The sequence below is a fragment of the Coturnix japonica genome, unplaced genomic scaffold (genome assembly GCF_054131305.1).
Source record: "Coturnix japonica strain WE unplaced genomic scaffold, WE-NBRP24 Scf218, whole genome shotgun sequence".
Lineage (NCBI taxonomy): Eukaryota > Metazoa > Chordata > Aves > Galliformes > Phasianidae > Coturnix > Coturnix japonica.
Genome location: NW_028189121.1, coordinates 4122 through 29031, shown reverse-complemented (window position 1 = coordinate 29031; position 24910 = coordinate 4122). Strand labels below are relative to the sequence as shown.

Here is a 24910-nt window from a genome sequence, read left to right as displayed (position 1 = left end):
TATGGGGCACTATGGGATCTATGGGGCAGTAATGGGGTTATGGGGCACTATGGGATCTATGGGGCAGTTATGGGGTTATGGGGCACTATGGGATCTATGGGGCAGTTACGGGGTTATGGGGCAGATATGGGGTTATGGGGCTGGTATGGGGTTATGGGGCACTGCAGGATCCATGGGGCAGCTATGGGGTTATGGGGCACTGTGGGGTTATGGGGCAGTTATGGGGTTATGGGGCACTATGGGATCTATGGGGCAGATATGGGGTTATGGGGCTGGTATGGGGTTATGGGGCACTGGGATCTATGGGGCAGTAATGGGTTATGGGGCACAATCAGGGGTAATTAACAGCAATGGGGTAATAAGGGGGGTGTAATTAATCCTGGGGGGGTAATTAACACCATGGGGGGGGGGGGGGGGTCAATTAAAGGCACAGTAATTAAAGGCACAACAATTAAAAGCACTGGATTAACGAGCTGTAATTAACACTGGGGGGGTAACGAGGGCAGTAATTAACATTACAGTTAATTAACATAAGGCTCTTAATTAACAAGGAGCCGTTAATTAACACAGAGCTGGGGGTCAGGAGTCCTCCTTCTCCTGGAACCTATGGGAGGAAATGGGGTGGTTAAGGGGGGGCTCTGCCCCATAACTTGGGGGGCTGGACCCAGAGCAGTGGGGCAGCCCCACAACTTGGGGGTCCCAATCCCCACATTGGGGTCCCACCCCATAACTTGGGGGTCCCATCCCCCACTTTGGGGGTCCCACACCGTAACTTGGGGGTCCTGCCCCACATCTTTAGTTCCCACCCCCCACTTTGGGGTCCCACCCCACAACTTGGGGGTCCCAGTCCCCACAACCCAAAGCTCCCACCCCACAAGTTGGGGGTCCCGCCCCATAACTTGGGGGTCCTGCCCCACATCTTTAGTTCCCACCCCACACTTTGGGGTCTCAGCCCCCACTTTGGGGTCCCACACCGTAACTTGGGGGTCCTGCCCCACATCTTTAGTTCCCACCCCCCACTTTGGGGTCCCACCCCACAACTTGGGGGTCCCAGTCCCCACTTTGGGGTCCCACCCCACAACCCAAAGCTCCCACCCCACAAGTTGGGGGTCCCACCCCATAACTTGGGGGTCTCAACCCATCACTTTGGGGTCCCATCCCCCACTTTGGGGTCCCACACCGTAACTTGGGGGTCCTGCCCCACATCTTTAGTTCCCACCCCATCTTGGGGTCCCACCCCACAACCCAAAGCTCCCACCCCACAAGTTGGGGGTCCCACCCCATAACTTGGGGGTCTCAACCCATCACTTTGGGGTCCCATCCCCCACTTTGGGGTCCCACACCGTAACTTGGGGGTCCCGCCCCACATCTTTAGTTCCCACCCCACACTTTGGGGTCTCAGCCCCCACTTTGGGGTCCCACCCCACAACCCAAAGCTCCCACCCCACAAGTTGGGGGTCCCATCCCCCACTTTGGGGTCCCATCCCCCACTTTGGGGTCCCACCCCACAACTTGGGGGTCCTGCCCCACATCTTTAGTTCCCACCCCACACTTTGGGGTCTCAGCCCCCACTTTGGGGTCCCACACCGTAACTTGGGGGTCCTGCCCCACATCTTTAGTTCCCACCCCCCACTTTGGGGTCCCACCCCACAACTTGGGGGTCCCAGTCCCCACTTTGGGGTCCCACCCCACAACCCAAAGCTCCCACCCCACAAGTTGGGGGTCCCACCCCGTACTTGGGGGTCCCAGCCCTACTTTGGGGTCTCAACCCATCACTTTGGGGTCCCATCCCCCACTTTGGGGTCCCACACCGTAACTTGGGGGTCCTGCCCCACATCTTTAGTTCCCACCCCACACTTTGGGGTCCCACCCCACAACTTGGGGGTCTCAGCCCCACTTTGGGGTCCCACCCCACAAGTTGGGGGTCCCACCCCATAACTTGGGGGTCTCAACCCATCACTTTGGGGTCCCATCCCCCACTTTGGGGTCCCACCCCATAACTTGGGGGTCCTGCCCCACATCTTTAGTTCCCACCCCACACTTTGGGGTCCCACCCCACAACTTGGGGGTCTCAGCCCCACTTTGGGGTCCCACCCCACAAGTTGGGGGTCCCACCCCATAACTTGGGGGTCTCAACCCATCACTTTGGGGTCCCATCCCCCACTTTGGGGTCCCACCCCATAACTTGGGGGTCCTGCCCCACATCTTTAGTTCCCACCCCACACTTTGGGGTCCCAGCCCACAACTTGGGGGTCCCATCCCCCACTTTGGGGGTCCCACCCCATAACTTGGGGGTCCCATCCCCCACTTTGGGGGTCCCGCCCCATAACTTGGGGGTCCTGCCCCACATCTTTAGTTCCCACCCCCCATCTTGGGGTCCCACCCCACAACTTGGGGGTCCCAGTCCCCACTTTGGGGTCCCACCCCACAACCTGGGGGTCCCAGCCCGTACTTTGGGGTCTCAACCCATCACTTTGGGGTCCCATCCCCCACTTTGGGGTCCCACCCCATAACTTGGGGGTCCTGCCCCACATCTTTAGTTCCCACCCCCCACTTTGGGGTCCCACCCCACAACTTGGGGGTCCCAGTCCCCACATTGGGGTCCCACCCCATAACTTGGGGGTCTCAACCCATCACTTTGGGGTCCCATCCCCCACTTTGGGGTCCCACACCGTAACTTGGGGGTCTCACCCCATAACTTGGGGGTCCTGCCCCACATCTTTAGTTCCCACCCCCCATCTTGGGGTCCCAGCCCACAACTTGGGGGTCCCAGTCCCCACTTTGGGGTCCCACCCCACAACCCAAAGCTCCCAACCCACAACCTGGGTGTCTCAGCCCCACTTTGGGGTCCCACCCCATAACTTGGGGGTCCCGCCCCATAACTTGGGGGTCCTGCCCCACATCTTTAGTTCCCACCCCCCACTTTGGGGTCCCACCCCACAACCTGGGGTCCCACCCCATAACTTGGGGGTCTCAACCCATCACTTTGGGGTCCCACACCATAACTTGGGGGTCCCATCCCCCACTTTGGGGTCCCACCCCATAACTTGGGGGTCCTGCCCCACATCTTTAGTTCCCACCCCACACTTTGGGGTCTCAGCCCCCACTTTGGGGTCCCACCCCACAACCCAGAGCTCCCACCCCACAAGTTGGGGGTCCCACCCCATAACTTGGGGGTCTCAACCCATCACTTGGGGGTCCCACACCGTAACTTGGGGGTCCTGCCCCACATCTTTAGTTCCCACCCCCCACTTTGGGGTCCCACCCCACAACTTGGGGGTCCCAGTCCCCACAATCCAAAGCTCCCACCCCACAACCTGGGGGTCCCACCCCATAACTTGGGGGTCCCACCCCATAACTTTGGGGTCTCAGCCCCCACTTTGGGGTCCCACACCGTAACTTGGGGGTCCTGCCCCACATCTTTAGTTCCCACCCCCCACTTTGGGGTCCCACCCCACAACTTGGGGGTCCCAGTCCCCACAATCCAAAGCTCCCACCCCACAAGTTGGGGGTCCCACCCCATAACTTGGGGGTCTCAACCCATCACTTTGGGGTCCCATCCCCCACTTTGGGGTCCCACACCGTAACTTGGGGGTCCTGCCCCACATCTTTAGTTCCCACCCCCCATCTTGGGGTCCCACCCCACAACTTGGGGGTCCCAGTCCCCACTTTGGGGACCCACCCCAACACCCAGAGCTCCCACCCCACAAGTTGGGGGTCCCACCCCATAACTTGGGGGCCTCAACCCATCACTTTGGGGTCCCACCCCACAACTTGGGGGTCCCAGCCCCCACTTTGGGGTCCCACCCCACAACCCAGAGCTCCCACCCCACAAGTTGGGGGTCCCACCCCATAACTTGGGGGTCCCATCCCCCACTTTGGGGGTCCCACCCCATAACTTGGGGGCCCTGCCCCACATCTTTAGTTCCCACCCCACACTTTGGGGTCTCAGCCCCCACTTTGGGGTCCCACCCCACAACCCAGAGCTCCCACCCCACAAGTTGGGGGTCCCACCCCATAACTTGGGGGTCCCATCCCCCACTTTGGGGGTCCCGCCCCATAACTTGGGGGTCCCGCCCCACATCTTTAGTTCCCACCCCCCATCTTGGGGTCCCACCCCACAACTTGGGGGTCCCAGTCCCCACTTTGGGGTCCCACCCCACAACCCAAAGCTCCCACCCCACAACCTGGGTGTCTCAGCCCCACTTTGGGGTCCCACCCCATAACTTGGGGGTCCCGCCCCATAACTTGGGGGTCTCAACCCATCACTTTGGGGTCCCATCCCCCACTGTGGGGTCCCACACCGTAACTTGGGGGTCCCGCCCCACATCTTTAGTTCCCACCCCCCATCTTGGGGTCCCACCCCACAACTTGGGGGTCCCGGTCCCCACTTTGGGGGTCCCACCCCATAGCTTGGGGGTCTCAGCCCCCACTTTGGGGTCCCACCCCACAACTTGGGGGTCCCAGTCCCCACAATCCAAAGCTCCCACCCCACAAGTTGGGGGGTCCCACCCCATAACTTGGGGGTCTCAACCCATCACTTTGGGGTCCCACCCCATAACTTGGGGGTCCTGCCCCACATCTTTAGTTCCCACCCCCCACTTTGGGGTCCCACCCCACAACCCAGAGCTCCCACCCCACAAGTTGGGGGTCCCACCCCATAACTTGTGGGTCCCACCCCATAACTTGGGGGTCCCATCCCCCACTTTGGGGTCCCACCCCATAACTTGGGGGTCCTGCCCCACATCTTTAGTTCCCACCCCCCACTTTGGGGTCCCACCCCATAACTTGGGGGTCCCATCCCCCACTTTGGGGGTCCCACACCGTAACTTGGGGGTCCTGCCCCACATCTTTAGTTCCCACCCCCCATCTTGGGGTCCCACCCCACAACTTGGGGGTCCCAGTCCCCACTTTGGGGTCCCACCCCACAACCCAAAGCTCCCACCCCACAACCTGGGGGTCCTACCCCGTACTTTGGGGTCTCAGCCCCCACTTTGGGGTCCCACCCCACAACTTGGGGGTCCCAGTCCCCACAATCCAAAGCTCCCACCCCACAAGTTGGGGGTCCCACCCCATAACTTGGGGGTCCCATCCCCCACTTTGGGGGTCCCACACCGTAACTTGGGGGTCCTGCCCCACATCTTTAGTTCCCACCCCACAACTTGGGGGTCCCACCCCACAACTTGGGGGTCTCAGCCCCCACTTTGGGGTCCCACCCCACAACCCAAAGCTCCCACCCCCAACCTGGGGGTCCCAGCCCGTACTTTGGGGTCTCAGCCCCCACTTTGGGGTCCCACACCGTAACTTGGGGGTCCCGCCCCACATCTTTAGTTCCCAGCCCACAACTTGGGGGTCCCAGTCCCCACAAGCCAAAGCTCCCACCCCACAACCTGGGGGTCCCACCCCATAACTTGGGGGTCTCAGCCCCACTTTGGGGTCCCACCCCACAACTTGGGGGTCCCGCCCCATAACTTATGGGTCACCCACCGGCACTGTGGGCAATGGTAGAACACGGTCTGCCCCTCGTCGGCCCCCCTGGTCTGCCCCACACGGTACTGCATGGCCCCGAACCCACAGCGCGAACAGCGGCGCTCCACCTGCCCCATAGAACAGAGGGACCCCATTAATAGGGGGCACAAATAGGGGGTCAAGGGGAACATCTATGGGGCCTGGGGCCAATCTATGGGGTCTAGGGTCACAAATATGGGGTTGGGGGGCTCAAATATGGGGGTCTGGGGTCACAAATATGGGGTCCAGGGGCCCATTTATGGGACTAGGGGTCTAATCTATGGGGCTGGGGGTCCCATCTATGGGGCTGAACCCTCCCTATGGGGTTTGGGGTCCCATCTATGGGGCTGAACCCTCCCTATGGGGTTTGGGGTCCCATCTATGGGGCTGAACCCACCCTATGGGGTTTAGGGTCCCATCTATGGGGCTGAACCCACCCTATGGGGTTTAGGGTCCCATCTATGGGGCTGAACCCACCCTATGGGGTTTTGGGGTCCCATCTATGGGGCTGAACCCACCCTATGGGGTTTTGGGTCCCATCTATGGGGCTTTGAGTCCCATCTATGGGGCCGAACCCACCCTATGGGGTTTGGGGTCCCATCTATGGGGCTGAACCCACCCTATGGGGTTTGAAGTCCCATCTATGGGGCTTTGAGTCCCATCTATGGGGCTGAACCCACCCTATGGGGTTTTGGGGTCCCATCTATGGGGCTGAACCCACCCTATGGGGTTTTGGGGTCCCATCTATGGGGCTGAACCCACCCTATGGGGCTTTGGGGTCCCATCTATGGGGCTGAACCCACCCTATGGGGTTTAGGGTCCCATCTATGGGGCTGAACCCACCCTATGGAGTTTGGGGTCCCATCTATGGGGCTGAACCCAACCTATGGGGTTTTGGGGTCCCATCTATGGGGCTGAACCCACCCTATGGGGTTTTGGGGTCCCATCTATGGGGCTGAACCCACCCTATGGGGTTTTGGGGTCCCATCTATGGGGCTGAACCCACCCTATGGAGTTTGGGGTCCCATCTATGGGGCTGAACCCACCCTATGGGGTTTAGGGTCCCATCTATGGGGCTGAACCCACCCTATGGGGCTTTGGGGTCCCATCTATGGGGCTGAACCCACCCTATGGGGTTTTGGGGTCCCATCTATGGGGCTGAACCCACCCTGTGAGGTTTGGGGTCCCATCTATGGGGCTGAACCCACCCTATGGGGTTTAGGGTCCCATCTATGGGGCTGAACCCACCCTATGGGGCTTGGGGTCCCATCTATGGGGCTGAACCCACCCTATGGGGTTTAGGGTCCCATCTATGGGGCTGAACCCACCCTATGGGGTTTTGGGGTCCCATCTATGGGGCTGAACCCACCCTATGGGGTTTTGGGGTCCCATCTATGGGGCTGAACCCACCCTATGGGGTTTAGGGTCCCATCTATGGGGCTGAACCCACCCTATGGGGTTTAGGGTCCCATCTATGGGGCCGCACTCACCAGAGGTCCCGCAACTTGTGGGGCAGCAGCCGCCCCCCGCCCCATAAGTGCCTGCAGGGGGTTCAGCTCCAGCACCGTGCGCAGCGTCCGGCCCTCCAAACCTGGGGGGGGAGATGTGGGGCAGAGCTGTGGGGCAGCTATGGGGTGTCTATGGGGCAGCTATGGGGCAGCTATGGGGTATCTATGGGGCAGCTATGGGGCAGTTATGGGGCAGCTATGGGGTATCTATGGGGCAGCTATGGGGCAATTATGGGGCAGCTATGGGGCAGTCATGGGATATCTATGGGGCAGCTATGGGGCAGCCATGGGACACCTTTGGGCAGCTATGGGGTATCTATGGGGCAGCTATGGGGCAGTCATGGGATATCTATGGGGCAGCTATGGGACAGCTATGGGGCAGCTATGGGGTAGCTATGGGGTATCTATGGGGCAGCTATGGGGCAGTTATGGGGTAGCTATGGGGTATCTATGGGGCAGCCATGGGACAGCTATGGGGCAGCTATGGGGTATCTATGGGGCAGCCATGGGGCAGCTATGGGGTATCTATGGGGCAGCTATGGGGCAGCTATGGGGTATCTATGGGGCAGCTATGGGGCAGTCATGGGATATCTATGGGGCAGCTATGGGGCAGCCATGGGACAGCTATGGGGCAGTTATGGGGCAGCTATGGGGCAGCTATGGGGCAGCTATGGGGCAGCCATGGGACAGCCATGGGGCAGCTATGGGGCAGCCATGGGACACCTATGGGGCAGCTATGGGGTATCTATGGGGCAGCTATGGGGCAGTTATGGGGCAGCTATGGGGCAGCCATGGGGCAGCCATGGGGCAGCTATGGGGCAGCTATGGGGTATCTATGGGGCAGCTATGGGGCAGTTATGGGATATCTATGGGGCAGCTATGGGGCAGCCATGGGACAGCTATGGGGCAGTTATGGGGCAGCTATGGGGCAGCTATGGGGCAGCTATGGGGCAGCCATGGGACAGCCATGGGACAGCTATGGGGCAGCCATGGGACACCTATGGGGCAGCTATGGGGCAGTTATGGGGCAGCTATGGGGCAGCCATGGGGCAGCCATGGGGCAGCTATGGGGCAGCTATGGGGTATCTATGGGGCAGCTATGGGGCAGTTATGGGATATCTATGGGGCAGCCATGGGACAGCTATGGGGCAGCCATGGGACAGCTATGGGGCAGCTATGGGGCAGTTATGGGGCAGCTATGGGGCAGTTATGGGATATCTATGGGGCAGCTATGGGGTATCTATGGGGCAGCTATGGGGTATCTATGGGGCAGCTATGGGACAGCTATGGGGCAGTCATGGGATATCTATGGGGCAGCTATGGGGCAGCCATGGGACACCTATGGGGCAGCTATGGGGTATCTATGGGGCAGCTATGGGGCAGTTATGGGGCAGCTATGGGGCAGCCATGGGACAGCTATGGGGCAGCCATGGGACAGCTATGGGGCAGTTATGGGATATCTATGGGGCAGCTATGGGGCAGTTATGGGATATCTATGGGGCAGCTATGGGACAGCTATGGGGCAGCTATGGGGCAGTTATGGGATATCTATGGGGCAGCTATGGGGCAGCTATGGGATATCTATGGGGCAGCCATGGGACAGCTATGGGGCAGCTATGGGGCAGTTATGGGGCAGCTATGGGGCAGCCATGGGACAGCTATGGGGCAGCTATGGGACACCTATGGGGCAGCTATGGGGCAGTTATGGGGCAGCTATGGGACAGCTATGGGACAGCTATGGGGCAGCTATGGGGCAGCTATGGGGCAGCTATGGGGCAGCTATGTGTAGCTATGGGGCAGCTATGGGGTATCTATGGGGCAGCTATGGGGCAGTTATGGGGCAGCTATGGGGCAGCTATGGGGCAGTCATGGGATATCTATGGGGCAGCTATGGGGCAGCCATGGGACAGCTATGGGGCAGCTATGGGGTATCTATGGGGCAGCTATGGGGCAGCTATGGGGCAGTTATGGGGCAGTTATGGGGCAGCTATGGGGCAGTTATGGGATATCTATGGGGCAGCTATAGGGCAGCCATGGGACACCTATGGGGCAGCTATGGGATATCTATGGGGCAGCTATGGGGCAGCTATGGGATATCTATGGGGCAGCTATGGGGCGGTTATGGGGCAGCTATGGGGCAGCTATGAGGCAGTTATGGGATATCTATGGGGCAGCTATGGGGCAGCCATGGGACAGCTATGGGACAGCTATGGGGCAGCTATGGGGTATCTATGGGGCAGCTATGGGGCAGTTATGGGGCAGCTATGGGGCAGTCATGGGACACCTATGGGGCAGCTATGGGGTATCTATGGGGCAGCTATGGGGCAGTTATGGGGCAGCTATGGGGCAGTTATGGGATATCTATGGGGCAGCTATGGGGCAGCTATGGGGTATCCATGGGGCAGCTATGGGGCAGTTATGGGGCAGCTATGGGGCAGTCATGGGATATCTATGGGGCAGCTATGGGGCAGCTATGGGGCAGCTATGGGGCAGCTATGGGGCAGCTATGGGGTATCTATGGGGCAGCTATGGGGCAGTCATGGGATATCTATGGGGCAGCTATGGGGCAGCCATGGGACAGCTATGGGGCAGCTATGGGGTATCTATGGGGCAGCTATGGGGCAGCCATGGGACACCTATGGGGCAGCTATGGGGTGTCTATGGGGCAGCTATGGGGCAGTTCCCCCCTTACCGTCGCGCCGTGGGGTGAAGCCGCAGTGGAGACACGGTGGAGCCTTTGGGGTGGGGCCGATGTGGGGCAGAACGGAGCCGCATTCGGGGCAGAAATCCAAGGGGGCAGCAAAGGGGGACGGGGGGGGAGGATCCATGGGGCACAAATGGGGCGGCTGGGGGGCAGAAATGGGGCAGATATGGGGCAGAAATGGGGCAGAAATGGGGCAGTTATGGGGCAGATATGGGGCAGATATGGGGCAGAAATGGGGCAGTTATGGGGCAGAAATGGGGCAGAAATGGGGCAGAAATGGGGCAGAAATGGGGCAGTTATGGGGCAGAAATGGGGCAGATATGGGGCAGTTATGGGGCAGAAATGGGGCAGTTATGGGGCAGATATGGGGCAGAAATGGGGCAGTTATGGGGCAGAAATGGGGCAGTTATGGGGCAGAAATGGGGCAGTTATGGGGCAGAAATGGGGCAGTTATGGCGTGGTGTTATGGGGTAGCTATGGGGCAGATATAGGGTGGTAACAGGATAACCCCATAGCCCACAGCCCCATAACCCCATTGGACCCATAACCACCCCATAGACCCCATAAGCACCCCATAGCCCCATAGGCCCCCCATAACCCCCCATAGACCCCATAACCCCCCATAACCCCATAGAGACCCATAGACCCCATAACCCCCCCACTGCCCCATAGCCCTATAGAGACCCACAGCTGCCCCATAACCCCATAGAGACCCATAGAGCCCATAACCCTATAGAGACCCATAGCCCCATATAGATCCCATAACCCCATAGACCCCATAACCCCACAGCTGCCCCATAGACCCCATAACCGCCCCATAACCCCATAGAGCCCCGTAACCCCCCATAGACCCCATAACCGCCCCATAACCCCATAGAGCCCCATAGACCCCATAACCCCCCATAGACCCCATAACCGCCCCATAACCCCATAGAGCCCCATAGACCCCATACCCCCCCCACTGCCCCGTAGCCCTATAGAGACCCACAGCTGCCCCATAACCCCACAGAGACCCATAGACCCCATAACCCCATAACCGCCCCATAACCCCATAGACCCCATAACCCCACAGCTGCCCCATAGACCCCATAACCGCCCCATAACCCCATAGAGACCCATAGATCCCATAACCCCACAGACCCCATAACCCCATTTAACGCCCCATAACCCCATAGACCCCATAACCCCCCATAGACCCCATAACCGCCCCATAACCCCATAGACCCCATAAACCCCATAACCCCCCATAGACCCCATAACCGCCCCATAACCTCATAGAGCCCCATAGACCCCATAACCCCCCATAGAACCCATAACCCCATAACCGCCCCATAACCACATAGAGCCCCATAGGCCCCATAACCCCCCATAGACCCCATAACCCCATAACCACCCCATAACCCCATAGAGCCCCATAGGCCCCATAACCCCCCATAGACCCCATAACCCCATAACCGCCCCATAACCCCATAGAGCCCCATAGACCCCATAACCCCCCATAGACCCCATAACCCCCCATAACCCCATAGAGCCCCATAACCCCATAACCCCATAACCGCCCCATAACCCCATAGAGCCCCATAGACCCCATAACCCCCCATAGACCCCATAACCCCCCATAACCCCATAGAGCCCCATAACCCCATAACCCCCCATAGACCCCATAACCGCCCCATAACCCCATAGACCCCACAAACCCCATAACCCCCCATAGACCCCATAACCCCATAACCGCCCCATAACCCCATAGAGCCCCATAGACCCCATAACCCCCCATAGACCCCATAACCGCCCCATAACCTCATAGAGCCCCATAGGCCCCATAACCCCCCATAGACCCCATTTAACCCCCCACGTGCCGGACCTCCCGGAGCACTCGAATCTCTGGACCAGAGCGGCCGCCCCACTCCTTCCGGAAGTCCTCCCAACCTCCACTTCCGGTCCTCCAACCATGCACTTCCGGTGGGCGTGGCTTGCCTCTTGGGGGGTGTGACCTCCAAGTAGCCACGCCTCTCAACTTCCGGCCGTTGCGAGGCGGAAGCAGCCGTTGCCATGGCACCACTTCCGGCGCAGAGAGGCGGAAGTGGATCGTGCCGCCGGGAGCGCTGCGGTACGGAGCGGACGGAGGGTGGGACGGGGGGGGGAGGGGGGAACTTCCGGGGGGTCCCGGTGGGTCCCGGGGGGGGGAGGGGGAGAAACGGGAACAGCCGTGGGGTCAATGGGGCGGGAGGGGGGAGGGGGGGGGAACGGGGGGGGGTCGGGCCTACACTGCGGCCTAACGGGGGGGCTGAGGCCTACACTGCGGCCTAACGGGGGAGGATCGGGCCTACACGGAGGCCTAACGGGGGGGCTGGGGCCTACACGGAGGCCTAACGGGGGGGGGGTCCCGTTGTTCCCTATGGGGTCCCGTTATCCCCTATGGGGTCCCGTTGTTCCCTATGGGGTCCCGTTGTTCCTTATGGGGTCTCGTTGTTCCCTATGGGGTCCCGTTGTTCCCTATGGGGTCCCGTTATCCCCTATGGGGTCTCGTTATTCTCTATGGGGTCCCGTTATCCCCTATGGGGTCCCGTTGTTCCCTATGGGGTCCCGTTGTTCTCTATGGGGTCCCGTTGTTCCCTATGGGGTCCCGTTGTCCCCTATGGGGTCCCGTTATTCTCTATGGGGTCCCGTTGTTCCCTATGGGGTCCCGTTGTCCCCTATGGGGTCCCGTTATTCTCTATGGGGTCCCGTTGTTCCCTATGGGGTCTCGTTGTTCCCTATGGGGTCCCGTTATTCTCTATGGGGTCCCGTTGTTCCCTATGGGGTCCCGTTGTTCCCTATGGGGTCCCGTTGTTCCTTATGGGGTCTCGTTGTTCCCTATGGGGTCCCGTTATCCCCTATGGGGTCTCGTTATTCTCTATGGGGTCCCGTTATCCCCTATGGGGTCCCGTTGTTCCCTATGGGGTCCCGTTGTTCCCTATGGGGTCCCGTTGTTCCCTATGGGGTCCCGTTGTCCCCTATGGGGTCCCGTTATTCTCTATGGGGTCCCGTTGTTCCCTATGGGGTCCCGTTGTCCCCTATGGGGTCCCGTTATTCTCTATGGGGTCCCGTTGTTCCCTATGGGGTCTCGTTGTTCCCTATGGGGTCCCGTTATTCTCTATGGGGTCCCGTTGTTCCCTATGGGGTCCCGTTGTTCCCTATGGGGTCCCGTTGTCTCCTATGGGGTCCCGTTGTTCCCTATGGGGTCTCGTTGTTCCTTATGGGCTCCCGTTATTCTCTATGGGGTCCCGTTGTTCCCTATGGGGTCCCGTTGTTCTCTATGGGGTCCCGTTATTCTCTATGGGGTCTCCTTGTTCCCTATGGGGTCCCGTTGTTCCCTATGGGGTCCCGTTGTTCCTTATGGGGTCCCGTTGTTCCTTATGGGGTCCCGTTGTTCCCTATGGGGTCCCGTTGTTCCTTATGGGGTCTCGTTGTTCCCTATGGGGTCCCGTTATCCCCTATGGGGTCTCGTTATTCTCTATGGGGTCCCGTTATCCCCTATGGGGTCCCGTTGTTCCTTATGGGGTCCCGTTGTTCCTTATGGGGTCCCGTTATTCTCTATGGGGTCTCGTTGTTCCTTATGGGGTCCCGTTGTTCTCTATGGGGTCCCGTTGTTCTCTATGGGGTCTCGTTGTTCCCTATGGGGTCCCGTTGTTCTCTATGGGGTCCCGTTGTTCTCTATGGGGTCTCGTTGTTCTCTATGGGGTCCCGTTGTTTTCTATGGGGTCTCTATTGTTCTCTATGGCGTCCCGTTGTTCCCTATGGGGTCCCGTTGTTCCCTATGGGGTCCCGTTGTTCCCTATGGGGTCTCGTTGTTCCCTATGGGGTCTCCTTGTTCCCTATGGGGTCTCCTTGTTCCCTATGGGGTCTCCTTGTTCCCTATGGGGTCTCGTTGTTCCCTATGGGGTCTCGTTGTTCCCTATGGGGTCTCGTTGTTCCCTATGGGGTCTCATTGTCTCCTATGGGGTCTCATTGTCTCCTATGGGGTCTCCTTGTTCCCTATGGGGTCTCATTGTCTCCTATGGGGTCTCCTTGTTCCCTATGGGGTCTCGTTGTTCCCTATGGGGTCTCATTGTTTCCTAAGGGGCTGTAGGGGTCTCATTGTCCCATATGGGGTCAGTGTTCCCATTATCCCCTATGGGATCAGGGTCCCCATTATCCCCTATGGGATCAGTGTCCCCATTATCCCCTATGGGATCAGGGTCCCCATTATCCCCTATGGGATCAGGGTCCCCATTATCCCCTATGGGATCAGGGTCCCCATTATCCCCTATGGGGTCAGGGTCCCCATTATCCCCTATGGGATCGGGGTCCCCATTATCCCCTATGGGGTCGGAGTCCCCATTATCCCCTATGGGGTCAGGGTCCCCATTATCCCCTATGGGGTCGGGGTCTCCATTATCCCCTATGGGGTCGGGGTCTCCATTATCCCCTATGGGGTCAGTGTCCCCATTATCCCCTATGGGATCAGGGTCCCATTATCCCCTATGGGGTCAGTGTCCCCATTATCCCCTATGGGATCAGGGTCCCATTATCCCCTATGGGGTCAGTGTCCCCATTATCCCCTATGGGGTCCCCATTATCCCCTATGGGGTCAGGGTCCCCATTATCCCCTATGGGGTCAGGGTCCCCATTATCCCCTATGGGGTCGGGGTCCCCATTATCCCCTATGGGGTCAGGGTCCCCATTATCCCCTATGGGGTCGGGGTCCCCATTATCCCCTATGGGATCAGTGTCCCCATTATCCCCTATGGGGTCGGGGTCCCCATTATCCCCTATGGGGTGGGGGTCTCCATTATCCCCTATGGGATCAGGGTCCCCATTATCCCCTATGGGGTGGGGGTCCCCATTATCCCCTATGGGGTCAGGGTCCCCTATGGGGTCAGAGTCCCCATTATCCCCTATGGGATCAGGGTCCCCATTATCCCCTATGGGATCAAGGTCCCCATTATCCCCTATGGGGTCAGGGTCCCCATTATCACCTATGGGGTCGGGGTCCCCATTGTACCCTATGGGGTAGGGGTCCCCATTATCCCCTATGGGATCAGGGTCCCCATTATCCCCTATGGGGTGGGGGTCCCCATTATCCCCTATGGGATCGGGGTCCCCATTATCCCCTATGGGATCAAGGTCCCCATTATCCCCTATGGGATCAGTGTCCCCATTATCCCCTATGGGATCAGGGTTCCCATTGTCCCCTATGGGGTCCCCATTATCCCCTATGGGATCAGGGTCCCCATTATCCCCTATGGGGTCAGGGTCCCCATTATCCCCTATGGGGTCAGGGTCCCCATTATCCCCTATGGGGTCAGGGTCCCCATTATCCCCTATGGGATCAGGGTCCCCATTAATTCCTATGGGATCAGAGTCCCCATTATAACCTATGGGGTGGGGGTCCCCATTATCCCCTATGGGGTCAGGGTCCCCATTATCCCCTATGGGGTCAGGATCCCCATTATCCCCTATGGGATCAGGGTCCCCATTGTCCCCTATGGGGTCCCCATTATCCCCTATGGGATCAGGGTCCCCATTATCCCCTATGGGGTCAGGGTCCCCATTATCCCCTATGGGGTCGGAGTCCCCATTATCCCCTATGGGGTCAGGGTCCCCATTATCCCCTATGGGATCAGGGTCCCCATTATCCCCTATGGGGTCGGGGTCCCCATTATCCCCTATGGGATCAGGGTCCCCATTATCCCCTATGGGGTCTGGATCCCCATTATCCCCTATGGGGTCAGGGTCCCCATTATCCCCTATGGGATCAGGGTCCCCATTATCCCCTATGGGGTCAGAGTCCCCATTATCCCCTATGGGATCAGTGTCCCCATTATCCCCTATGGGGTCGGGGTCCCCATTATCCCCTATGGGGTGGGGGTCTCCATTATCCCCTATGGGGTGGGGGTCCCCATTGTCCCCTATGGGGTCTCCATTATCCCCTATGGGGTGGGGGTCCCCATTATCCCCTATGGGGTCTCCATTATCCCCTATGGGGTGGGGGTCTCCATTATCCCCTATGTGACCCAATTACCCCCCCAGGTCCCCGCTGTTCCAATGGCCGCCATCGCCGCCCCCCCCCCCCGCCGCCCCCTCCCCACATCGGGACCCCATTGAGGGGGGGGGGAGGAGGAGGGGCACCACGTGACCCCCCCCAACCCGGAAGTGCTGCCCGGTGAGTGACGGACCCAAAATGGCGGCTTTTAGACCCAAAAATGGGGCTGGGGGGGGGGATATAGAACAAACTGGGCCCAAATTGACCTAAAAATGGGTAAAAATGGGCAAAAATGGGCGTTTTTAGTGAAAATTAGGAGTTTTGGGGGGTTTTATGGGAAAATTTGAACCAATTTGCGTCCTAAAATGGGTAAAAATGGGCAAAAATGGGCAGTTTTAGTGAAATTTGGGGTTTTATGGCCAAATATGAACCCAAATTGACCTAAAATGGGTAAAAATAGGCAAAAATGGGCAAAAATGGGCGTTTTTAATGAAAATTGGGGTTTTATGGCCAAATTGGAACCCAAATTGACCCAAAAATGAGTAAAAATAGGTAAAAATGGGCATTTTTAATGAAAATTGGGGTTTTGGGGGGTTTTATGGCCAAATCTGAACCCAATTTAATCGAAAAATGGACAAAAATGGGCATTTTTAGTAAAAATAGGGGATTTTTGCCCACTTTCCCCCATTTTTGCCCCATTTTTGCCCAATTTCCCCCATTTTCCCCCCATTTTAGCTCATTTTCCCCCCAGTTTTACCTATTTTCCCCCCATTTTTCCCCTCATTTCCCCCGTTTTTGCCCGATTTCCCCCTTTTTCCCCCATTTCCCCCATCCAAATTGCTGACGTGGTTATCCCCAGGCTCCTCCCCCTTTTCCCCAAAGCCCCGCCTCCTTTCCCCTTCATCCAATCACCGTTCATTCTTCCCTCCAAGCCCCGCCCCCTCCATCTCCAAGCCACGCCCCTTTCCAAGCCACGCCCACATCCTCTCCCTCATTTGCATAGCCCCGCCCCCTTTGAACTCTGCCCGCTCCCCCTCCCATCCCGGAACTCGGCTCCCAACTTTCCAGCTCCGCTCATTTTTGGGGTAAATTCAGCCCATTTTAGGGCTTCAAACATTCACTTTTTTAACTTTCCCCCCCTCCTCCCCCTCCCCTCCCCCCCCCGGCCCTTTTTCTGCTCTTTTTTGGGGCTTTTTGAGACTTTTTTATACTTTATTTTCTGAAGGTACTTTCGGAACGGAGGGGGGGGGAGGGGCTCGTTTCCGGTTTGGGGGCGGAGCGCTATGGGGGGGGGCTGTATGGGGGTCTATGGGGCTGTATGGGGGTCTATGGGGATCTATGGGGGTCTATGGGGATCTATGGGGCTGTATGGGGGTCTATAGGGCTGTATGGGGGTCTATGGGGATCTATGGGGCTGTATGGGGGTCTATGGGGCTGTATGGGGGTCTATGGGGCTGTATGGGGGTCTATGGGGATCTGTGGGGGTCTATGGGGGTCTGTGGTGGTCTATGGGGGTCTGCGGGGCTCTATGGGGGTCTGTGGGGGTCTGTGGTGGTCTATGGGGGTCTGCGGGGCTCTATGGGGGTATGTGGGGGTCTATGGGGATCTATGGGGGTCTGTGGGGATCTATGGGGTTCTATGGGGATCTGTGGAGATCTATGGGGGTCTATGGGGATCTATGGGGTTCTATGGGGGTCTATGGGGGTCTATGGGGATCTTTGGGGATCTATGGGGGTCTATGGGGGTCTATGGGGATCTTTGGGGATCTATGGGGGTCTATGGGGGTCTATGGGGATCTTTGGGGGTCTATGGGGGGGTTATGGGGATCTATGGGGATGTATGGGGGTCTATGGGATCTATGGGGGTCTATGGGGATCTATGGGGGGGTTATGGGGATCTATGGGGGTCTATGGGGATCAGTGGGGGTCTATGGGGATCTATGGGGGTCTGTGGGGATCTATGGGTGTCTATGCGGTCTATGGGGATCTATGGGGATCTATGGTGGTCTATGGGGATCTATGGTGGTCTATGGGGTCTATGGGGGTCTATGAGGATCTATGGGGGTCTGTGGCGGTCTGTGGGGGTCTATGGGGATCTATGGGGGTCTATGGGGTTCTATGGGGGTCTGTGGGGGTCTATGGGATCTATGGGGGTCTATGGGATCTATGGGGGTCTATGGGGTTCTATGGGGGTCTATGGGGTTCTATGGGGGTCTGTGGGGGTCTATGGGGATCTATGGGGGTCTATGGGGTTCTATGGGGGTCTGTGGGGGTCTATGGGGATCTATGGGGGTCTATGGGGGTCTATGGGGATCTTTGGGGGTCTATGGGGGGGTTATGGGGATCTATGGGGATGTATGGGGGTCTATGGGATCTATGGGGGTCTATGGGGATCTATGGGGGGGTTATGGGGATCTATGGGGGTCTATGGGGATCAGTGGGGGTCTATGGGGATCTATGGGGGTCTGTGGGGATCTATGGGTGTCTATGCGGTCTATGGGGATCTATGGGGATCTATGGTGGTCTATGGGGATCTATGGTGGTCTATGGGGTCTATGGGGGTCTATGAGGATCTATGGGGGTCTGTGGCGGTCTGTGGGGGTCTATGGGGATCTATGGGGGTCTATGGGGTTCTATGGGGGTCTGTGGGGGTCTATGGGATCTATGGGGGTCTATGGGATCTATGGGGGTCTATGGGGTTCTATGGGGGTCTATGGGGTTCTATGGGGGTCTGTGGGGGTCTATGGGGATCTATGGGGGTCTATGGGGTTCTATGGGGGTCTGTGGGGGTCTATGGGGATCTATGGGGGTCTATGGGGGTCTATGGGGATCTTTGGGGGTCTATGGGGGGGTTATGGGGATCTATGGGGATGTATGGGGGTCTATGGGATCTATGGGGGTCTATGGGGATCTATGGGGGGGTTATGGGGATCTATGGGGGTCTATGGGGATCAGTGGGGGTCTATGGGGATCTATGGGGGTCTGTGGGGATCTATGGGTGTCTATGCGGTCTATGGGGATCTATGGGGATCTATGGTGGTCTATGGGGATCTATGGTGGTCTATGGGGTCTATGGGGGTCTATGAGGATCTATGGGGGTCTGTGGCGGTCTGTGGGGGTCTATGGGGATCTATGGGATCTATGGGGGTCTATGGGGGTCTATGGGATCTATGGGGGTCTATGGGATCTATGGGGGTCTATGGGGTTCTATGGGGGTCTATGGGGTTCTATGGGGGTCTGTGGGGGTCTATGGGATCTATGGGGGTCTATGGGATCTATGGGGGTCTATGGGGTTCTATGGGGGTCTATGGGGTTCTATGGGGGTCTGTGGGGGTCTATGGGGATCTATGGGGGTCTATGGGGATCTATGGGGTCTATGGGGATCTATGGGGGGTCTATGGGGTTCTATGGGGCTGTATGGGGTTCTATGGGGATCTTTGGGGGTCTATGGGGATCTATGGGGATCTTTGGGGGTCTATGGGGATCTATGGGGGTCTATGGGGTCTATGGGGATCTATGGGGGTCTATGGGGATCTATGGGGGTCTATGGGATCTATGGGGATCTATGGGGCTCTATGGGGGTCTGTGGGGATCTATGGGGGTCTATGAGGGTCTATGGGGATCTATGGGGATCTATGGGGGTCTATGGGGATCTATGGGGGTCTATGGGGTTCTATGTGGGTCTGTGGGGATCTGTGGGGGTCTATGGGGATCTATGGGGTTCTATGGGGGTCTATGGGGATCTATGGGGGTCTATGGGGATCTGTGGGGGTCTATGGGGCTCCATTGGGGTTTGAGGGTTTTTTATGGGGGTTTAGGGGGTGTTGGGGGGCTCTATGGGGCTCTATGGGGGTTTAGGGGGGTTATAGGGGATTTGGGGGGCTCTATGGGGGATTTGGGGCAGTTATGGGGGGGGGTTTATAAGGGATTTTGGGGCGGTGTGGGGGGAGTTTATGTGGGATTTGGGGAAGTGTTATTAATTACAGCCCCCCCCCCAATTAACCCCATTCTCTCCCCCCCAGCTCTATGGCCCGGCTCTGATCTGCTCTCCAGCTCCATTGGAAGGTTCCTTGGTTGGGGGGGGGGGGAGCCCATAATTAATAACTGGGGGGGGGGGGGGGTTCTAATTAACAACCAAAGGGGGGGCTATAATTAATAACCCAGGGCGGCGGCTATAATTAATACCCGTAGGGGGGTCCTGTGATTAATAACCAAAGGGGGGGGCTATAATTAATAACCAAAGGGGGGTCTGTATTTGACTACAGGGGGCTTCCCCCATCGTATACCTTTAATTAAGGGGGGGGGGGTCTGTAATTAATTACAGGGGGATCCCCCCCATATACCTTTAATTAAGGGGGGGGGGGTTGTAATTAATAAGGGGGTCTCCCCCCATCCATTACCTTTAATTAAGGGGGGGGGGTCAGTAATTAATTACAGGGGTCTCCCCCCATCATATACCTCTAATTAAGGGGGGGGTCAGTAATTAATTACAGGGGGCTCACCCCATCACATACCTTTAATTAAGGGGGGGGGTCTGCAATTAATTACAGGGGTCCCCCCATCATATACCTTTAATTAAGGGGGGTTGGTGTTGTGTTGGGGGGGGTCTGCAATTAATAAGGGGGCTCCCCCCATCATATACCTTTAATTAGGGGGGGGGGGGTCAGTAATTAATTACAGGGGGCTTCCCCCATCATATACCTCTAATTAAGGGGGGGTCAGTAATTAATTACAGGGGTCTCCCCCCCACCATATACCATTAATTAAGGGGGGAGGGGGTCTGTAGTTAATAAGGGGGGCTCCCCATCATATACCTTTAATTAAGGGGGGGGTCATTAATTAATTACAGGGGTCTCCCCCCACCATATACCATTAATTAAGGGGGGTCGTTGTTGCAGTGGGGGGGGTCCCGTGATGCGGAAGCCCCCCCCCTTGGCGCTGCTGTGGGCCGCAGCCGCTCTGGTCTCTTGGAACGCGTTGCTTCTCTTTTACCTTTGGGGGGGGGGCGGGGGTCGAGGGCCCCCTAAGACCCCAATGGCGGCCATTGGTGCAGCCCCCCCCCCACACGAAGCCCCCCCCGACCCCCATTTAACGGCCCAGTTGTCCCGCCTGGCTCAGGAGGCACAGAAACAACTGGAGCTACAGAGGGAGATTCTGACCCACATCCAACAGCGGCTGCCCCATAGAGACCCACTGAGAGCACCCAGAAAGGGCCCGAAAAAGACCCAAAATGCCAAGAATTGGCCCCAAAATGCCTTGAATCCACCATATAACCCCATTAACCCCCACAAAGAGCCTGGATATCCACATCGAGACCCCCATAGACCCCCCCAGGACCCCAATAAACCCCCCCAGGACCCCCATAGACCCCCTCAAGACCCCCATAGACCCCCCCAGGACCCCCATAAGGGCCCATACGACCCCAATAAGAACCCATACGACCCCAATAAGGGCCCATACGACCCCAATAAGGGCCCATATGACCCCAATAACCCCCTTTACGACCCCCATAAGCCCCCCCAAGGACCCATAGACCCCCAGGACCCCCATAAGGGCCCATATGACCCCAATAACCCCCTTTACGACCCCCATAAGCCCCCCCAAGGACCCATAGACCCCCAGGACCCCCATAAGGGCCCATATGACCCCAATAACCCCCTTTACGACCCCCATAAGCCCCCCCAAGGACCCATAGACCCCCATAAGCCCCCCCAGGACCCCCATAAGGGCCCATACGACCCCCATAAGGCCCTTATGGACCCCAATAAGGCCCCCATCGGCGCCCCACGTGACCCGGCCCCGACCCCCCCACACCCCTTACACCCTCCCCCAACCCCCGCGCTACTCCCGGCACTTCCGCTTCCGGAACAACCCCTCTCCGTGACGTCGCTTCCGGTTCCGGACGAAAGCCAACTTCCGCTTCCGGTTCTGGTCTTGGCCTGCGATCGCAGCTCGGTTCGGCGCTGCCTGGACTCGTTGCTCCGTTACCGACCGTCTGCCACCCGCTTCCCCATCCTGGTGAGCCAGGACTGCCAACACCCGGAAACGGCGGCCGCCATTTCATCCTACGGCGACGCCATCACTCGACTCCACCCCCCTCCTCATCCGGATCCACTTCCGGTTCCGCCCGAACACCGGAAGTTCGCCGGCTACTACAAGATCGCCCGCCATTACCGCTGGGCTTTAGGTCACGTGTTTAACACCCTCCACTTCCGGGCCGCCATTGTGGTGGAGGACGATCTAGAGGTGGCGCCCGATTTCTTCGAGTACTTCCGGGCCGCTCTACCCTTACTCCGCTCCGATCCAACTCTATGGTGCGCCTCGGCCTGGCACGATAACGGCAAGGAACGGCTGGTGGATCCGTCCCAACCGGAACTGTTGTATCGAACCGATTTCTTCCCGGGGTTGGGTTGGTTGCTGACATCCGAACTGTGGGCTGAGTTGGAACCAAAATGGCCGCCGGCTTTTTGGGATGATTGGATGAGACAACCGGAGCAACGACGGGACCGGGCCTGTGTTAGGCCTGAGGTATCGAGAACCGTCACGTTCGGACGTAAAGGGGTGAGTCACGGGCAGTTCTACGAGCAGCACCTCCGGTACATGCTGCTCAACCGGAGGTTCGTCCCATTCACTAACATTGATATGGCTTATCTACACCGGGATCGGTATGATACCGAATGGGAACGGCAACTACATGAGGCACAACCGGGAGAGCTGAGGGATTTAACGGAGATTAACGGGAAAAACGGGTTTAACGGGGACAACACCGGCTCCAAAGCGGCCATAAGGATCCATTATCACAACCGGGAATCGTTCCGGGCCGCAGCCAAAGCGCTGGGGATCATGGACGACATGAAGGCCGGGGTGCCCAGGGCGGCCTATAAAGGGGTCGTTACCGTTGTGTTTAACGGGAGGAGGGTCTACCTGGCACCGGGAAACGGGTGGGGGGGGTACGACCCCACGTGGGGGTGAGATATGGGGGGTTATATGGGGGTTATATGGGGAATGAAGGATGGGATGAGGAGAACGTGGGTCTGTGTCGTTAATGGGGCAGAATGGGGACATGGGTGTCTATGAGGATCTATGGGGTCTGTGGGGGTCTATGGGGGTCTATGGGGGTCTGTGGGGATCTATGGGGATCTATGGGGTCTATGGGGTCTGTGGGGGTCTATGGGGGTCTATGGGGATGGGAATGAAGGATGGGATGAGGAGAACGTGGGTCTGTGTCGTTAATGGGGCAGAATGGGGACATGGGGGGGAGAGATCTATGGGGGTCTATGGGGATCTATGGGGGTCTATGGGGATCTGTAGGGGTCTATGGGGATCTATGGGGGTCTATGGGTGTCTATGAGGATCTATGGGGTCTGTGGGGATCTATGGGGATCTGTGGAGATCTATGGGGGTCTATGGGGATCTATGGGGGTCTATGGAGATCTATGGGGGTCTATGGGGATCTATGGGGGTCTGTGGGGTCTATGGGGGTCTATGGGGATCTGTGGGGGTCTGTGGGGTCTATGGGGGTCTATGGGGATCTATGGGGGTCTATGGGGATGGGAATGAAGGATGGGATGAGGAGAACGTGGGTCTGTGTCGTTAATGGGGACATGGGGGTGAGATATGGGGGGGAGAGATCTATGGGGGATCTGTGGGGTCTATGGGGCTGTATGGGGGTCTATGGGGCTGTATGGGGGTCTATGGGGATCAGTGGGGGTCTATGGGGCTGTATGGGGGTCTGTGGGGATCTATGGGGGTCTGTGGGGCTGTATGGGGATCTATGGGGCTGTATGGGGGTCTATAGGGATCTATGGGGGTCAGTGGGGGTCTATGGGGCTGTATGGGGGTCTGTGGGGCTGTATGGGGATCTATGGGGCTGTATGGGGGTCTATAGGGATCTATGGGGGTCAGTGGGGGTCTATGGGGTACTGTGGGGATCTATGGGGTCTATGGGGATCTATGGGGTCTATGGAGATCTATGGGGGTCTGTGGGGATCTATGAGGTCTGTGGGGATCTATGGGGTCTATGGGGATTAATGGGGGTCTATGGGGCCTATGGGGATCTGTGGGGGTCTATGGGGATCTATGGGGGTCTATGGGGATCTATGGGGTCTATGGGGGTCTATGGGGATCTATGGGGGTCTATGGGGATGGGAATGAAGGATGGGATGAGGAGAACGTGGGTCTGTGTGTCGTTAATGGGGCAGAATGGGGACATGGGGGGGAGAGATCTATGGGGGTCTATGGGAATCTATGGGGTCTATGGGGATCTATGGGGTCTATGGGGGTCTATGGGAATCTGTGGGGGTCTATGGGTGTCTATGAGGATCTATGGGGTCTGTGGGGATCTGTGGGGGTCTATGGGGATTAATGGGGTTCTATGGGGATCTGTGGGGTTCTATGGGGATCTGTGGGGTTCTATGGGGGTCTATGGGGATCAATGGGGGTCTATGGGGGTCTGTGGAGATCTATGGGTGTCTATGGGGATCTGTGGGTGTCTATGGGGATTAATGGGGGTCTATGGGGGTCTATGGGGTCTATGGGGGTTTATGGGGGCCTATGTGTGGCTCCATTGTGAGCCACATAGAAACCTAATGGAAGACACATAGAGAGCCAGGGCAAGGCACATCGGGATCCATTACATGCCAAATAGGGAGCCATTGAGAGCCACATAGGGAACCAAGGCTGCCAAATAGGGAGCCATTGAGAGCCACATAGAGAGCCAAGGCTGCCAAATAGGGAGCCATTGAGAGCCACATAGGGAACCAAGGCTGCCAAATAGGGAGCCATTGAGAGCCACATAGAGAGCCATAGGCTGCCAAATAGGGAGCCATGAGAGTCCCATAGGGAACCAATGAATGTCCCATAGGGGGCCAAAGGCTGCCAAATAAGGAGCCATTGAATGTCCCATAGGGAACCAAGGCTGCCAAATAGGGAGCCATTGTGAGTCCCATAGGAAGCCAGTTTGAGTCCCATAGGGAGCCATAGGCTGCCAAATAGGGCGCCATTGAGAGCCACATAGAGAGCCATAGGCTGCCAAATAGGGAGCTATTGACAGCCATAGGCTGCCAAATAGGGAGCCATTGAGAGCCACATAGGGAGCCAAAGGCTGCCAAATCGGGAGCCAATGAGAGCTACATAGGGAGCCATAGGCTGCCAAATAGGGAGCCATTGAGAGTCACATAGGGAG

General features: G+C 58.0%; 2 protein-coding genes across 2 annotated transcripts; one reads left to right on the top strand and one right to left on the bottom strand.

The window, feature by feature from the left end:
* Positions 1-451: 451 nt before the first annotated feature.
* LOC146750967 (DNA-directed RNA polymerase I subunit RPA12-like) lies at positions 452-11659 on the bottom strand. The gene is made up of 5 exons (XM_085535896.1): positions 11585-11659; positions 9709-9862; positions 6999-7099; positions 5488-5597; positions 452-604 (listed from the first exon to the last, which is right to left on the bottom strand). The coding sequence occupies exons 2-5, from the start codon at positions 9842-9844 to the stop codon at positions 580-582; spliced, it is 372 nt and encodes a 123-aa protein (XP_085392022.1). The 5' UTR covers positions 9845-9862; positions 11585-11659; the 3' UTR covers positions 452-579.
* Positions 11660-11688: 29 nt separating this feature from the next.
* On the top strand, positions 11689-22753 carry LOC107307501 (alpha-1,3-mannosyl-glycoprotein 2-beta-N-acetylglucosaminyltransferase). Its single transcript, XM_085535894.1, has 4 exons — positions 11689-11830; positions 15775-15907; positions 19749-20126; positions 20541-22753. The coding sequence occupies exon 4, from the start codon at positions 20641-20643 to the stop codon at positions 22696-22698; it is 2058 nt and encodes a 685-aa protein (XP_085392020.1). The 5' UTR covers positions 11689-11830; positions 15775-15907; positions 19749-20126; positions 20541-20640; the 3' UTR covers positions 22699-22753.
* Positions 22754-24910: the final 2157 nt, after the last annotated feature.

Excerpts from the sequence above, each read along its gene's own strand:
- LOC146750967 (XM_085535896.1), bottom strand. The coding sequence starts at position 9,844 with ATGGATCCTCCCCCCCCGTCCCCCTTTGCTGCCCCCTTGGATTTCTGC. Across the intron at positions 5,598-6,998 it reads CACAAGTTGCGGGACCTCTG|GTGGAGCGCCGCTGTTCGCG; the intron begins GTGAGTGCGGCC and ends TCTATGGGGCAG. Across the intron at positions 605-5,487 it reads TACCATTGCCCACAGTGCCG|GTTCCAGGAGAAGGAGGACT; the intron begins GTGGGTGACCCA and ends TTCCTCCCATAG.
- LOC107307501 (XM_085535894.1), top strand. The coding sequence starts at position 20,641 with ATGCGGAAGCCCCCCCCCTTGGCGCTGCTGTGGGCCGCAGCCGCTCTG.